This window comes from Anser anser (genome assembly GCF_964211835.1).
Source record: "Anser anser genome assembly, chromosome: 11".
In the NCBI taxonomy this organism is placed as follows: Eukaryota; Metazoa; Chordata; class Aves; order Anseriformes; family Anatidae; genus Anser; species Anser anser.
Genome location: NC_139732.1, coordinates 23,115,099 through 23,131,436, shown reverse-complemented (window position 1 = coordinate 23,131,436; position 16,338 = coordinate 23,115,099). Strand labels below are relative to the sequence as shown.

Genomic DNA, 16,338 nt, shown 5'->3' with positions numbered 1-16,338 from the left:
GTGTCTGACACTTCTGTAATTTAATGTACAGCTAAGAATGATTATTTGATAATTACCTTCATGATTATTTGGAGTAGTGATTACTGAAGCTTAGTTCTGCTATCTCACTTTTGCTAACAGACCTTGTTTGATAGGGTTTCTTACTGATTGTGTCATTGCTGGACTCCCTGTGATTCTTGCAAGTGGAAATCCTGAAGTATTTGACCACTGAAAGCACATGAAAAATAAAAGCGAGGCCCAAAGGTTCTCTAAGCTGCAGTGCGTGTCCCTTTGGGACAGATGTGTTGTCAGATATTTGTCTTCATTTACTATAGAATTGTAGCACAATTGTCAAGAGCAAAGTTTGAGGTTACTGTTTATGTTTCTAGATCTACTGAGCCATCTCCTGATAAAGGCTTTCGAGAATTACGATATGGAAAATATGATCACTGCGTTCCTGATAGCTCGTCAGGCTGCCCTCGAGGGCCCTGCTGTGTTCATGCCGTACTCTGAATGGTTTAAGGTAAGACTAAACGAGGCCTGAGTGGTAATCTTTGGTTAAGTGTGTGAGAAACCTGCACTTAAGGAAGGTTTCGCTGCACAGAAAAAAACAACTAGTTTCAGACAAGATAACCAAGAATCTAACAACAAAACAAGGAAAAAAATAAAGTAATAAGTGATTATATTGGTATTAGGAATAATATTTATTACTGCCTTTGTGTCTGCAAAGAATATATTTACTTGGCTTTCCCTGGTCTTCCCTTCTTTCATCTTCCAAGTCCATCTTGCCTCCTCTAGTTATTTGTCAGGAACGCAGACACGTAATTCCTATTCTAATCATATTCTTGGATGTCTTTCAGTATCTTGATAACCAGCAGTGTTGTGATTGCGTAAGTTGTGGGTTATTGCACATGAAGCCTTCCTATTTCCTGGATGTTTGCGTGCAGCTGTAATTGATGTGTTTGACCTTATAGATAATTGCTAATTAGCTTTTAGTTGTAAACATGTAGGTATTTAAGGTATGCAAATCTCCGCATAATTTAAACCTGTAAATTCCTTTGTGTGAGTTTGCAAATCTAAGCTCAGCCTTTGCTGATAAAGTGTTTAGGATGTATCAAAGGTAAACTGGTTCTATTTTGTGTAGTGTCTGACTGGCTTATTCTTCTTAGAGTGCCCAGATACACTTCCAGAACTGTGGTGCCCTGATGAACCTCAATCCTTTGGTGCATTTTGGTTTTGCCTTGTTTAACTCCCCTGACTGTACCCATGGTAGTGCATCTGAAGGAATTTTGAATGTGACATGGCAGGCTGTCTGGAAACTGGAAAAAGAAACTGAAAGAAACTCCTGTGGAGACTTCTAAAAACTTTCTCTGGAGACTTTTCTCCAGGAGGATACTCTTGGCGCAAAGCAGATGTCTGCAATAGATGCCTGGGATTTGTGCGCTGAGTTTAGTGCAATGCTGGGATGCTGATTCTCTCCACGCTGAAAGGCTGAGCTGTGATATTTTCTGTTTCAGGCTTCCTTTGGGAGTGCTGGTGGTCAACACGGGAGCAGTAAGAAAGCTCTGGTCTTCCTCTTCGAGTTCTTGTCAGAGCTTGTGCCCTTTGAAGTAGCCCCGTACTTGAAGGTGGGAAGCTGCTGGTAGAGATGGTTTCTTAGACTGCTCCAGAACTGCTCCAAAATAAACATATTTGTGCCATGTGCCTTTGAGCATACTATTAGTGTTGTTACAGTAATTGCATTGCTTCTGACACACTGTTCAAAACCTTTTCTCCCTGAAATAAACAAGAACAAGATTCTTTTATTTCCTTGACAAGAAGGAGAATTCCTTCCGTGGAGTTATATTGAAGCACTTTAGTGATTTAGTCTGTTTGTTGTTGTTGGGGAAAATTAGCATGTCAGTTGCCATGAAACTGGCTTTTCTTAAAACGAGCAATAATGTCTTGGGGGAGTACTTGAGGTAATTGAGTGTAAAAGTAAACCAGAATTTTACAGTCGTCTCCTGTAAAAATGGCAAATCATGTTTTGAATTTTACATTTCAGGTCCATATTATGTACCCGCCTTTTGTGCCATCAAAACATCGATCTATTCTCTTGGAGTATATCACTCTGGCTAAAACCAGACTGGCTGACCTCAAGGTTAGTAAAAATCGTCCCTTTAGAAAAGACATCTTCCTGGATCTGTCAAAATATTAACCGTGTTGTGACAACGTCCATCTTTATGTAACACCACACAGGTTGCTATAGAAGATATGGGGCTCTATGAAGACTTGTCTTCCACGGATGAAGCCATGCAGGTACTGGTCACCCATCCAACAGTTCTCTCACCAATTATGCTCTTTTTCCTGTGGAGGCTTAGGTCTGTTATTCCTGTTAGGCCTGTTATTCCCTGTCTGTTATTCCTACCAAGTTTGAGCATGCTGCCAAATCTAATTCCTCTGTCTTAAAGTTGGACAAGAGGTCATAAATATGGAAACTTTCCCCAGATTTCATGAAAATTAGACCTGCACAGAGGACAAACAGATCCTAATGAGTGTTTCTGGAGACAGGCTGCAGAGGAGCTCAATGATTAGCCAGCCAGCTACTGGCCAAGCAGCACCTATGTTAATCACCCAGGTAGCAACGTGCTGTTTGAAACCAGTAAAGTGCCAGCTCCCTCTTGCCCATCCTGTGCTGTGGGATGTAGAAAATAATGGACGATTCCGTTGGTGGGGATTTAAGGGACAAAGGACAACCTAATGGTGTTGTATGGTGGGGGGAAATGAGGTTAGTGAGATGGGGAGAGGCAGAAGACAGGTTTGCAGGAAATGGCTCTGCATTAGCTCTGCTGATAGACTGACTTGTCTGTTTGGTAGGTAAGAAATTGGCACAGGTTGTTGCAGTCTTCAGATGTCTCACGGCTCAAACACGAGACACCTGTGGCAGCATTCCTTCTGCCTGGAGTGTAGTTCTAGCAGCACGGGCTGGAAGTGAAGATTATGAGTCTTAATTCCAAGTGTATGAAGTAATACGGAATAACAATAAAACAAAGTCAGAACAGAAAAGATATTGTCCCCATGAGGGACTACTAAATAAACAATGATGTTGAACAGGAGTATCTGCTGCAGTCAGTGTAGGAGTTGGGTACAGAACTACACGGACTTTTGGGCTTACCCAGAAGAGCTGTTATGCGTAACAGCCTTCCCAGGGCAGGCTGACGCTTCAGGTCTGGGTTTCTCTATCCTGCAGTTTTACTCTGCTTATCAGGTAGTTCTCGTTATTCAATTGCATTTGTTCGGTCGCTTCGCAGCACAGACAGCTATTACTAACCCTGAAAGAACAAGCAGGGAAGTTTGCTGTCATCCTTGATTTCTCACAATATCTTTCTCTCATTGTTGCTTGTGAGCCAGCCCCAGGGCCAGGCGCTTCGTGACGTTGAAAAAGCCCTTCAGATATTTGAAAATACAAGGAAGATCCCAACATCTGTGATAGAAGCCAGGTACTGTGTGCTTCTCAATTCTTCTTGCTTTTAACTTCGATAATAATGGGGAAAAAAAAAAAGCCAAGTCCAAATCAAAATAACAAAACAAGAAAAATTGAGGAAGTCGGCAAAGGAGGATTTAGGAAATTCTTCCCATGTTACTCACTTCCTCCGTAGTCATCTAAAGTGAGGCTATTTCTGCAGAGAATAAATAGGCTTATGCACACCTGCAAGAGAAGTCCACAATTACTATAATACTATAATTAAATAAATAAATGAATAATTATTAGCTAATCTGAACCTGATTTGATTGTGGTTATTCGTGCCACCATAAGTATTTTTTTATTTGCAGGAACCAGGTTAATTTTTGAGGTAATGAAATGGCATGTTACAGCTCTGGCGTTTGTTAATATTTTGCTGTCTTTTATTTTCTTTCTCAGTATTTTCAGGCGACCATATTACATTTCCTGGTTCCTTCCTGCTTTGCTCAGGCCACGTGTGGTTAGTACTTTTTTTCTTTTTGGACCCTTCCACCTAGAAGTGTGTTTGTAGAGGGGTGATTTGCACCTAACCTGCCTGCTTTTCTCTTGCAGCTCCCTAAAACCCCGGATGTGTGCATGGCTTTTATAGATTCTTTAAAAAGGTATTGAGACTCCCCAGCGTTGTTTTCTGGACTTTGTCTTCGGAACGTTTGGCTTTCCATTAGATTACCGGAAGCTTTGACACCTTGTTTACGGAATGCTGCCTCTTGGCTAACCCTTTTGGCAGGGCTTCGTGGCCAGACTCGTTTGTGGCTTGCAGGCTGGGGATGCAGTAGCTTATCTGTATGGGTGAATGTCTCCAGTTCTGTAATTAGTCCAATATCCATGGATAAAACTATTATCTAGAAGGAGTCCCACGTAGCCCTCTGACTGCCGGCCAGGTAAATTTTCATGCAAACTTTGGAGGATGCTGCTGAATACAAAATTTCAATAGGAAGATGAGCCTCACTGTGTAAAGCTCCCCCCTCTGTGGGTGAGGATATGGGAGAAGGGGAAGATGGAAATTAAATGTGTGATAATGCTTCTTGAGCTGTTCTTAAGGGACAACAGGGTAATGTTTCAGGAGCTTGCAGCCCCTCTCAGAACTCAGGCTTGTCCTGTGTGCATGTTTAAAAGCTCTGTTCTGCCTTGCAGAGAGCGCTTTGGTTTACATCCAGTAATTCCTCTGTAACCCATCATGGAGAAAAAATGCTCAATGCTGCCTTTTACAAATGAGACATTCAATCCTGCCCTGTAATTCCAGTCTGACAAAAAAAAAAATCTTTTTAAAAAAATACTTAAAAGTTTTAAGAGAAGCTGCTAAATTATTCTTCCTTACCAGCAAGCATTGGAGGTCAAACTTTGATCTCTTCCACATTAGCATTTTAGAAGTGTAAATACTCATGATCACATAGGAATGTAAGTTATGTGACTTAGATATATTATATGTGAAATAGGTATTAATGCATGTGTATACCGTGCGTAGTGTGTGTTATACTTCTATAATGCTTGCTATGAAAGCCTTGGATATAAATTTCTGGCCCTTATGCCAAGTGATGATTTAAAAAAAAAAAAATAATAATTCAGATGCTCTGTATTTTTTGGAGCCTCTGTAATTATTTTTCATAGCATAGCTGTTCTTTCTACTTATATTTAATAAAGATGAAGTTTGAATATGCTTATATGGTATATTAAGTGTCTCTTTCTTTTTATTATAGAGCTGATAAAATACCCTCAAACTTGTACTCGACGTATATACAGGCCTGTTGTGCTATGAAAGAGAAAATGTTACAAGGTAAGACAATTTTACTTACAGATGAGCTTGAAGAAATGTTAATGTTTCCATTGATGCTCTCATAAATTGAAAAACTCTCAAAAAGTTTCAGCTGATTAGGTCTTTAATCTATATGGAAATGATGTGTATATGTATGTGTGTGTTCTTTATGTCTTCTTGAGGTATTAAATAGTTACTGCTGTAATTATTTTCTCCGCCTTTCCTGCCTGAGTGGGATTTCTGCAGTCCGTGTGGAGCTGTGCAGTGCTGAGGCTGCAGATGAGGCCTGAGCTAGCTGATTTAAATCTAGCTCCAGTACATCGGCATGAATCAGCGTTTGCAGTGAGTGCCTGTCAGCTCCAGCTAGCCTGGGGTGTGAACCTGTGTCCGTCCCTCGTGTAATAGCACTGGAGCTGTCTGAACTCACCCTCGTGCCTTTTTAAGAACAGATTACTGTGCGTGGCTGAGAGCTGGGGAGACAGGAGGGGCTAGGAACGAAGCCAGCAACAAAGGGATCGTGTTCATAGCTTACGTGTCTGTGGGCAGGAGGGCCCCCACCAATTTCAGATTCCATCCCTGCAGCCCCATTAGCAGCGCAACGTGTGTGAAATAGTTATTTAATGAACAATCCTATCTCTTTCAGCAAGTGGGTTTTTTCAAACCCTTGCAGCTTAAAATGGGCAACGTCCTCAGCGCAGGTTTGTACAAAATGAAAGGGCAGGCTGGTGAACAGAGGTTGTTCCCACAGCACGGTGGCAGTAAATACACCCCTGTACAGGGATGTGTCTGCAATGGACTCCTGCTCAGGGCACTCCGGACGTTTGAAGCTTTCTGAGGATGCTGCGGCTCGGAAGAGCCGTGACAGAAGCGCGGAATGCAGCAGCCTGGCTGCGGAGGTTGTCCTGGCAACCGGCAGAAGTGAAGAATCCCTTCATGGGATCAGCAGGATCCTGCTGGGCGGCCAGAGCTCTGCAGGAGTCTCTGAATTGCCAGTGACCTCTAGTGGCACAGCCTGATCCGTGTCCCCTGCATCCTGACCAGCCTCTTCTATGTCCCCTGCTGTCCCCTGCGTCCTGATCCATCCCTGGGGCTTTGGCACGGGATTTAGGGCAGGATTGAGTACTGGTCAGCTCTAAACCTGCCCCGTTCGTTAGTGCTCGTTCTCGCACATAAAAGTGACTCAGCACTCACTGTTGCTTTACAATGCGTTTATAACAATTATAAATTTTAACCTTGTCATTTACTTCTCTTGTTCATGGTTGAGCTATTTCTGGCCCATGTACGAGACGCTCTTCCTGTCTAACAAACTGCACTGGGTGGTTTTTGGGGCTGCGCTGTGGCGGCTTCTTGGTGGTGGCAGTCCTTTTCTAGTGGTAAAAGGAATTGCCTTTCATTTCTTCTTTCAAACAAAATAAAGCAACATGTAACATCTGAAGATGGTGTCAGGCTGGAGGAGCAGCTGATGACATAGTATGTTTGCATTGCAATGTTTCTGTATTTTGAGATTCTGCTTCCAGTCTTTGGAAGACAACAAATGTTCTGTGTGGGGCAGAGAGCTGAAGCAAGTAGGAAGGAAACTCGGAAAGGAGACTTTTTTTTTTTCCTGTATTTGTCTCTAAAAACTGAATTCTGTTCTGAAACGAGGCATAAACTGATAAATGATTAATCAAGTAGTACATCTGGAATGTAAAAACAAAGCTGCGTGTGTGAAGGATTGATGGTTTGGGGTCTGTGACAGTTTATAGAAAAGTATATAAATTCTGCTTTTGCAGCAAGTGTATGCAAAGGCTGTTGAATACATTTCATAAACTGATGTAATGCACAGAAGTAAGAATAACGTCTTGCATTGCTCTCTTATATGTCTAGATGAATCAAAAGTGGAGACCAGCCATTCCAAAGAGCCTGTTGAGCAGCTGAAGGCTGAACTGGCTGAACTAAGGATGCTGATTGTGGACCAGGCTAAATATGAAGGTATGGAGGAAGGCAAGCTATAATTACCCATAACTGACTGCTACAAAAGCTAAATTAATAAAATGTGGCTAATGGTAGCCAAAGCAATGGCAGTAGTTACTTGCCCCTGGTACCTGAAGACTGCAGCCTTCTCAGATATGTATTCATAGCTGGAAGGATACAGATATTTTTTTCATGTCTAACATAATTCCTGTGCTTGAGTTGGGAACTTCAGGTCTGCAGCTTTGTGATGATTGCTTGCTACCACACGCATCTTTGCCAGGATTGGCAGCTTTGTTCCTGGACTTGCCTGGTGACCTGAACCCCTGCCTTTTGAAGACTTTTCCTTTTTGGTGTGAAAAATGGTTCTTGATGTGTGTTCATAATAGTACTGCGAGGAAAAAATAATGTTGTCTTCTAAAATGAGGGTGATGATCACTATGTTCCAGCTGACATTTGTTGCTCATTAAAGGTTTTCATTGCATAATTTGGGTTCTGATCAATTAGAGTATATATTTCACTTGTTCTTCCTGTTATGTGGAGTTGTAAATCCTTCATGCCTTCTGTCCTGACTCTCGTCTTCTCCTGTTGCTTTCTTGCAGATGTGCCAGCACAGATTGCCTTGATTTCTGACAGACTCTCAAGTGTCTTGGGTCACAGCGGTGATGCGAACGACACTGCTACTTTGAATTCTCGAATCCAAGTTAATGTTTTTGACCCCAAGCTGGAACCCTGCCATCAGAGTGTGAGTGCCATCTGTCTTGGGATGAGAAATAGGTAGGGCTGGGTAGGTAAAAAGGCATCTGGATAGTACGGGAGAAAGGTTGCTTTATCTGTGGCTACCAGGAAATACACTTCTCCTTTTGTCTGCTTTGTAGTGCCCTGCACAGACTCTACCTGTGTTTTAACCTCCTTGAAGTTGTTGGATGTCTGGTGGAGAGATCTAGAGATAGAATCTATTAGAGCAATCCTGTGATGAGCTTGGCTTTCCTCACCAGACTTGCCTAGATATTCATTGTATGTTGAGATTATTCCTGGGCTGTTATGGGCTTAACTTTCCATCTCTTATTAGTGCCAGTGGATCTGTAAAACTTAGGGTGGTGAAATACCATTTACAGATTTGTCTCCTTTGTTTTAATGTTGGAAAACATAAAGTATACAGAGCACAAAACTAGACCTAGATATCCAGCCCAACAAGGAGGAAATAGCAGTGTCTCTTGTTCCAGGTTGTTGATCTTCTGCTGACATCTTTCTGCCAAAACCTAATTGCTGCTTCCTACTTTAACCCTCCTGACAGGTAAGATGCAAGTAAAAGAGCAGGGAAATGAAAACTAGTTAATACACTCTAATTCCAACATTTGTCTAGGGGCCAGGAGGGACTTCTGGTTGTTCATACCTACTGTGCCAGACTGGGAGTAGCAGGCTGCTTTATTCTGAGTTTAGTAATCTAAGAACTAATGCGCTTTGATGTGCAAGCATAAATAAAACATACTTCTCCTCTTTTGTTACTGATTTCTTCAGAAAAAAAGGTGGCACTTGGCTCTGCTTTGTTCTCTGTGACAGTGCATTAAAACCTTCTGCAAATACTACGTGCTTAGGTTGGTGCTTTCAGCTCAGCAGTGAGGGATGGGGAGTGAAGCAAACTTTTCCTTTTGTCTGGTAATTACTTGCTGGCTGACACTAAAGGTCAGAAGAATGTTTTCAGATGTCTTCTGAATGTCAGAATGTCTTCTGACAGGGTGCACAGGGGTCTTTTTGGCATGTTCAGTGATTTTTGCAGATTCAGGCACCTCACTCTTCATCCCCGATGCCGTATCTAATGCAAAATGAGTGAGACGGAAGTGCTATGGGCACAGGAAGAGCAGGCTGATACACTTCCTCTCCATCTTCCTTCTCCTCTTCCCCCTGCAAGTGACTCGGTTTGACTCTGGCCTAAATGAGCTACAGGAGGAGGGAAAGGTAGCACTCGTCCTTCACTGTGAGCCTTCTTTGGAAGGACTCTATTAATGCCGTCTCCTTCATGATGTGACAGAAGGCTGTCAATGTTAACAGTCAACATGTCAGTGGAAATTGCTTTGGTGGAAAACACCAGGGTACTGACAAACTGCCTGGGATCCCAGCTGCTGACGGTGTTGAGCTGGGTAGCTGCCTCTCTGGAGCGCAGCATGCTTCGGCAACCAGTGCATCTTTACCTCTCTTCTCTAGTAGTTTGCCCTGGTGACACAGGAGTGTAGGTGAATCTGCTTTGAAAACCCACATGAAAAGGAACAATGATGAACAAGAGCATTCCAGGAAATTATTTCTAAACCCAACCCCCCATCCAATATCCCCTGAAGATGGTTTGTTTTCTGTCAGCTAAGCGGGAATGCTCCATAGGAAAGCCCTTCCCTTCCTTTATTTTTAACAGGGACCTTGTCATATTGCTTCTTTTCTACACTTGCTTTGTTTTATGTTCCCGTTTATTGCTCTGCCTCTGCTCACATTGTGCTCTCTGTCTGAAAAAGCTGTCTTTGCCCCAGGCGCGGTTTCCTCCCCTCCTTGATGTCATTTCAGAACTCTTCTTTGACTATATAGTCAGTTATTTGATGCAGGGCTCTGGTGGAGTTTGTGCCTTTGTAGAGGTCCTTAGCTCAGATGCTCTAAAAATGACACTTTCTTTGAGCCTGTAAATGGAATTATAATTATCTTGTATTTATGGACAAGTATGGCTCAGGCTCATTGTGTCTAACCATTAAAGGAAAAAAAAAAAAAACTCTTACTGTGTTAGTGATAAAAACAGTAAAATCAGCATGTGGTTTTTACCTTTCTACAGGCAGGGCCCATGTCTCTCCTTGTTTGTGAAGATGATATGTGGACACAGAAGTCTCATACCTGCCCTTCTGGGCAGGCTCTGTCAGCTTATTTATCACCAGGTTAGTTTTCCAAGCAAGAATCCTATGGTTATAGTGTGCTAAAGGCTAGCCTGGCTCCATTTGCTGAGCTGTGAGGCATGTACCTGTCTGGACTGCGTTGTGGAGGGACTTCACTAGTTTTCAGGCTTCCAAAATTTCTCATTTCAGAAAAATAGTCTGGACTTGATCTTAGGAACGTGAGCTAAATGTTTTCCTGCAGAAGTGCTGCTGTAGCAGGTTAATTCATTGAGATGTGTTTTAATGGAAGCTAAAATAAACCAGGCTATGAATGGATCCAAAAGAAAAATAGTAGGATGCTTATCTCCCAAACTTCCATATGGAATATTTCACTAGAAACCCCTTTTAAAAATAAAAGTAAGACCCCAAGTCTGAGTTGCAGCAGTGCGTGGCTTTCTTTTAAAGAACTGTTGATTTTATTTTCCTTTACTCAGTGATACTGAAAGTGAGAAATTGAAAGTCTGATAGACCAGATTAGCTGTCATGGAAGCTAAAAAGTCTTGAGAGTTTCAAATTCTGCTGGGCTGAAATTACAGCTAGTTGCTCCAAGTTACTCTGTTATAGAAATGTACAAATTTAGCTGCAGGTTGATGAAGGAAGGAAGAACATGCTTAATTTACCTGGTGCCTCTCATCTGCTGAATTGGTATCATTGCACTGAATTGCTCGATGGGCAGATGCAGTGTTCTGCTACTTGATTAATTCTGAGATTTTTCTGCAAATGGCTGTTTTGTTACAAGTGAGATTCGTTTATTTCTCCGATTCTTTTGTTTGTCTTGCAGGGTCCTTCCCTGAACGATGCTCATATTTTAGGACTCGCTGCTTTTGTGATCCATTTAAGTGAATCCAGGTCTTTAATTCCTGAAATGGAAGCTGATTTGGGGATTTCTCAGCCTGTTGCTGAAAGGGTCCTTTCCATTTCTGAGTACTGGAGCTGCTTGCTGGTGTGCAGGACGAAAGAGTCGTTCTCCTTCTGCATGAGGTGAGGTCGTACATCCCCCACGTGCTTGCTTCCCTGGGCAATGGCTTAGGTTTGGCACAGGAGGGGTGCTGGGAGAGCTCCCATGTTCTTGTGGAGGATTTCCAGAGCGTGTTTAGGTGTAGGTGCTGCATAGAGGCACTACACAGAGAAACGGGCTGATGGCGAACCCATGTGAAATAGCATCCCGATGACTGTTGCTTGCTGGAGAAAGGACTGCCTGGGTGCTCTCAAAGGTCTGGTTTAGTCGCTGGTGATTCATGCCATTAATGTACTTGGTTTTGGGAGCACATAAATAGAAAAGACCCCAAAAGCGAACGGGTTTTGAACGTGGTGGTTAAAACTATTTTTAAAACTTGATCTTTGCTTTGACTTTGAACTTTTGTGAATGGGAAGAGGGATGACTGAACCAGCCAGATAACTGAATTCTCTCTCTTGATCAGGTTTTGCACTGCAGCAGTATCTTATCTGATGTGCAAGTTTCCATCCTTTTCTCGTGATGATTTATGTCCCTTGGTTCCTCCTAGCCTTGTTAAAAAGGTAAAAGGAATAAGTGTTTTGCTATTGCTCATGAGAAAAATCAGTCTCAGTTCAACTTCCCGCTGCAGACTCCCGTGGAACTATAACTTGTACAAAGAAAGCTACATAAAAATGCATCTTGGCACCCTACTACCTTACCATTTTGTGTATTTGCTTGTTTGGCAGTTTCACACGAACAGACGTTGCAGTGGGTTTTTTTTTGTTTTGTTGTTGTTTTTTTTGTGGAAAAGTGCAGAATTTTTCTGCCTTTATTTCAGTTGCAGTACATTGTACCACGGCTGAGCTTGGAAGCCCGGGGAATCACGTGCGAGGACGGTAAAGCTGACCTAAATTGGAGTTCCCTGTCGTGCCCCTCTCTAAACTACAGAAGAGCCAGCCTCTGTTTATGGAAGCAAGCACGGTTTCAAGAGCTCTTGAAGGAAAAAGCATTCCAGGTAAAAATATTTCCCATGCCTTAAGTTCATGCTGGGACTCTCATTTTTCAGATCTGCCATTTACAATTTCCTTTTTGCTGATACAAGCTTTGTGTAAAAAATCTGATACCTGAAAAGTTGGTATGACAATGGGGAGACGTGATGTGTGCTACGTCATGTACTCAGTGTTATTTGTAGGTTTTGATGGTGATGATGAAAAGGCAGAAATGGATAACCTGAGGTGAAGCTTCTCTGTCCTGTTTATGGCAAAACTTGAAACCTTGGCGTGATACAGTATACAACAAGAAAATTATCAGGAGCTGTAGAGAAAAGGCCTCTCCCTCACCTCAGCTTCCCACTGCGTGCAGTCTACAAAGTGATGATGACTCAAGTCACTGAAAATACTTTCTAGTTTTTTTGATGCTTTGTCTAAATGTCAGTGTTCTCCGGAACCACTTGTGTATCTTGGCTTGTTTGGCTCTGCCTTGCTATGAAGCAGGTTAGCATATCAGATATTCTCTTTATACCATCCTTGCATTATATCTGATTTGACAGGATTGCATTTTTTTTAACCCAGTTCATGTAAAAACCAGTTTGTGCAGAGGAGTTTGTCATATTATTAGAATGATTCCATGCGCTTTGCTAGGTTAAAGTACGGGACTAAAACACCTTTGCATTCTAACCTTTCTCTGATGCTTATACCAGCCTGCCTATGCTGCTGCTTTGTTCATTTTAGAGTACGTTTCTATTAACCTGTGTTCGTTCTAGTATCTACACTTTAAGAACGTGGGCATTTTTGGGAACGCCAAAGCGGTGTGTTTGTGAACGAGATTCTCAATAGACTTGCTTTCAGTAAATTTCTAGATTCCTGTAGGTTTTTAGCTTAGATTTCTTGCAAGGGAAATGCTACTGTAACTTCCTTGGCTTGATGCCTCCAGTTTAATATCTCAATCTGCACTGGGTTGTGTCTGGATATAGGTGAAGATGGGTTTTATTTTATTTTGGAAAGAAGGCAGCTGTTCTGCACAAGTTACTTGCCTTGCTGATCTGCTCTCTTATCTAATTTTTTTTTCTCCTCCCAGTTATCTTTCAGAGAGTGGCTGCTCTTGGAACTAGAAGTGCACCCTGAAAAGGATATTCTTTCTGCTTCAGAAAGGCAAGTGCAGAGACGTTTTAATCCCAGATTATAGTGGGACTAGTTCAAGAGTCTTTCCCACTCAGATTAGGAAAAAGCCTTGAAGACCAGGAGGTTAACAACAAAAGTAAATAAGAAAGCTGCAGTGGGACACACTGCCTGTTGTCCACTACAGGCTAAAGCAATGAATTGCAAAGTTCACGCAATGCTGGAGTGAGCTGTGTGTTTTACCTTGAGGAAGTTCACCAAGATGACCTCTGGCCTGCATATGCAGTCCTTCCACGTGACTTTTCATAAAACCTCCCTGTTTCCAGAAGCAAGAGAGCTGACATCTGGACATGTGGCGTCTGGTGGATGGCTTTACCTATATTGGCACTTACTTGCATGCTTGTGTCTGTCACTCCATGTGACTTGGTGCTTGAACTTCCTTTTATAGTGAAGTAAAGGAAATCTATCACAGCAATTTAATGGTTCCCTATTTTCTCTTTCAATATTGCAGACAGGATTTCCATTACTGGGCTATCTATCAGTGGTATCTTCCAGCACCTTCTGCTTCTGGTGGCTGTGATGGAGACCTGGAAAAGGCATGTGGCATTATTATCAACACCATTCTGGATTTCTCACAGAGGTATTCCGTTTCACGACTTGCATTTCTGCAGAATGAATAGTTCTGCTAATGGCCTTGCAAGCTAGGAGCTGTGAACTTGTCTTACGTGGGGCTATGTTTTCCTGAGTGGAAGCGATTCCCTTCTCACAGGTCTGGCTGCATGTGAAAGCTGGGAGGTTTCTCTGCATGATTCACTGGTCTTTGCGTCTTGCTTTAGGTGACAGGTTTGGGGCTGAAGTCACAGATAGTTCCTACTTTGTCTGGCTTTACGTCAAATTTATATTCAGATTTGTTTGGCCAGACAAGCATCAACGCCCTTGAGGAAGTGGCTGAAGCTGGAAAATAAGGAGGGGAAGGGCTAAAGGAGAGTTACATCTACAGCTTATTTAAGGAATGTTGATATAGACGTTTATGCTCATGTGAAGCCATTTGATTATTTTTTTTCTTTGAATTATGTTCCCTTTCTGGCCTAAAAGGGATAGTTACCTGGTAATGTCTCTTCATTTCAGGTTGGACCTGGGTAGCTACGGCCAGTTGAAGATGTCAGTGAATCCTGATATTCTTTGCAAGTTGCAGGTGATTTCAGATTTTAATGCGTATCTGTGCGTTCAATCCTTGAATCTGTTCAGGCAAAGATTTTTCCTAAAATGTCCGTGTAAGTAAGGCCGATGCTCAGTTCTCAGACGTGGGCAGCGGTGTGGAAATAGACAGATATTGATCTCTTTGAATTACTTTGGAGAATCGTAGGGGGTTTGAGTGCAAACTAACGTGTAGCCCTGATAAACACTGTTTTTTCCTGCCCCACCTCGTTTAGGAGATGGTACTTGAGCTGGGCTGTAGGCGAAAGCTGCTTTCTGGCTGTTTGGATGCCAAGAGACACTTCCTGTTTAAGATTCTTCAGGAGAGATTGAAAGACAGAAGGCATGACTCTGCTTTGGGTGAGCAGTTGTGGAGGCAGCAGGAGCTGCTGTTGCACAGAAGGTAAATGCAGACGTGAACGGCTGGGAATACCTTGACCAGATCTGCTGTTCAGAGGAATTATGTTGTGTGCTCGTGCAGTCAGGTAGCCTCCCCTCAGATCCCACTGCAAGTGGAAATGACACCGAGTCCTGGCAGCAGCTGTGCAAGGGATGGTTATTCCGTAGCACCCACGTAGTTTAAATGGGTTTGTGTGCCATCGTGGGCTAAAAGTTGCCCCTGTCAGTAGACTGGATTTCAAAGACCACACATCTTCCTGGACTCTGTTTACAGCCAGCAGCACCGTTAATGCCATCGCTTGCATTAACCATCATTAAATTACTTGCTGCTGTAACTTAAGAGCGCGTTTCCATTTTTGATCCATTGATAATATCTTTGAAAGTGGTCAGTATATCTCATTGAAATGCAAGTTCCTTTCTGGTCAACAGGAAAAATTCCTGGTACAGTTTCTGTCAACATGTTTGAGCTCTGTCATGTCTGACATACTCACAAACTCTCCTGAATATCAAAGTCTCGTGTCCTGAGAGTGTGGAGTCAGATTCTCTTCTTGATGGCAGCTTTGATTTTGTTTTTCTCTCCTGCCTAAGGATTCTGGTAGGGCTCCCTGCATCCACTCTGATCATGACTTGTCGGAAGGGAAAGAAAACAATGTTGGACTGTGAAGACTTTTTTCATTTTGTAAACTCTGAGCTGGTATGTGTGGCTAGCCAAACAACTTCTTGTTGGCAAATGCTCTAGCTAAAGATCTTTAAACATGGGTTTATGACAGAAGTTAAGAGGCATTCAAACTTCTTCTCTCCTCATCTTGCCACAGAAGAACGTCTGTTCCAGAGGGTACGCGCTTCCCTACGACATCACCGCCCACTTCTTCAGGGTAACTCCTGCTTTTGTCGTTCTGCTCTGTTGTTCCTGCTAGCCAGAGCAGACGTTCCTTTACCAGGATGCCTGGCTACGTACGCTATTCTTAGCAGTGAGATGTGCTCCTTTCACAGCTGTTTTGAGAATTGTTGGTGTAAATTACATAAAGACGAGCAGTAGTCCAGGGCGGTGAAAAGAATTAACAGGAGGAAGTAACGGTAGAGACTAATTTTAATACAGTGCAGCAAAGTGTGTGTGTGAGGGGGGGAAGAGAAGCTGTTGAACACATTTCTTTTGCTGGGCCATGCTGACCCCTACAGTTACTTTTGATTAGTTTACATTTGGGTTTGGGAGGTACTTCAGAGCAGCAGAGACATAGGTGTGCAGTCATCTTGTATTATATCCTCTTCCAGGGCCTGCTGAATGCCAGCTTGGACTGCGAAGAATCAGCAGAAGCGGTCAATGATGTTCTAACAACATGTCAAGCCAAATGTCCCATTGTGCTTTTCTCTGCAGTGGTATCTGCTCGTATTTTTTTCATATATAACTCAGTTTGCATTTCCAGGATGTGAAACTTCTCATGTTAGTTATGTGTGTATGTACATCGTGGGATTTTCTATTAAGGGGGGAAAAAAAAACAGTTTCTCGGTAGCTGGCTGAGATAGCTTGCACACCTTATTACGAACAGCTACCAAGTATGCCACCACTAATGCTGCTGGTTTCTGGCTTTCTCCCT

The 16,338-nt window shown here is 42.6% G+C and overlaps 1 protein-coding gene across 7 annotated transcripts in view; it reads left to right on the top strand.

Moving 5' to 3' along the window:
* The window catches only part of FANCA (FA complementation group A), a 35,586-nt gene that overhangs the window by 12,740 nt on the left and 6,508 nt on the right, over positions 1–16,338 (top strand). For all 7 annotated transcript variants that reach the window (XR_014589054.1, XR_014589055.1, XR_014589056.1 and 4 more), the window contains exons 14-35: positions 369–502; positions 1,497–1,607; positions 2,024–2,119; positions 2,218–2,277; positions 3,370–3,458; positions 3,881–3,941; positions 4,034–4,083; positions 5,179–5,255; positions 7,101–7,205; positions 7,787–7,929; positions 8,411–8,481; positions 9,997–10,096; positions 10,875–11,074; positions 11,515–11,611; positions 11,869–12,045; positions 13,107–13,180; positions 13,659–13,787; positions 14,276–14,342; positions 14,581–14,747; positions 15,332–15,437; positions 15,559–15,618; positions 16,016–16,120. Coding sequence is in view for 2 of the 7 variants with exons in the window: in XM_083851773.1 (XP_083707899.1) it covers positions 369–502; positions 1,497–1,607; positions 2,024–2,119; positions 2,218–2,277; positions 3,370–3,458; positions 3,881–3,941; positions 4,034–4,083; positions 5,179–5,255; positions 7,101–7,205; positions 7,787–7,929; positions 8,411–8,481; positions 9,997–10,096; positions 10,875–11,074; positions 11,515–11,611; positions 11,869–12,045; positions 13,107–13,180; positions 13,659–13,787; positions 14,276–14,342; positions 14,581–14,747; positions 15,332–15,437; positions 15,559–15,618; positions 16,016–16,120 (2,279 nt within the window). In the remaining 5 variants the exon portion in view is untranslated. The remainder of the gene's footprint in view (positions 1–368; positions 503–1,496; positions 1,608–2,023; positions 2,120–2,217; positions 2,278–3,369; positions 3,459–3,880; positions 3,942–4,033; positions 4,084–5,178; positions 5,256–7,100; positions 7,206–7,786; positions 7,930–8,410; positions 8,482–9,996; positions 10,097–10,874; positions 11,075–11,514; positions 11,612–11,868; positions 12,046–13,106; positions 13,181–13,658; positions 13,788–14,275; positions 14,343–14,580; positions 14,748–15,331; positions 15,438–15,558; positions 15,619–16,015; positions 16,121–16,338) is intronic.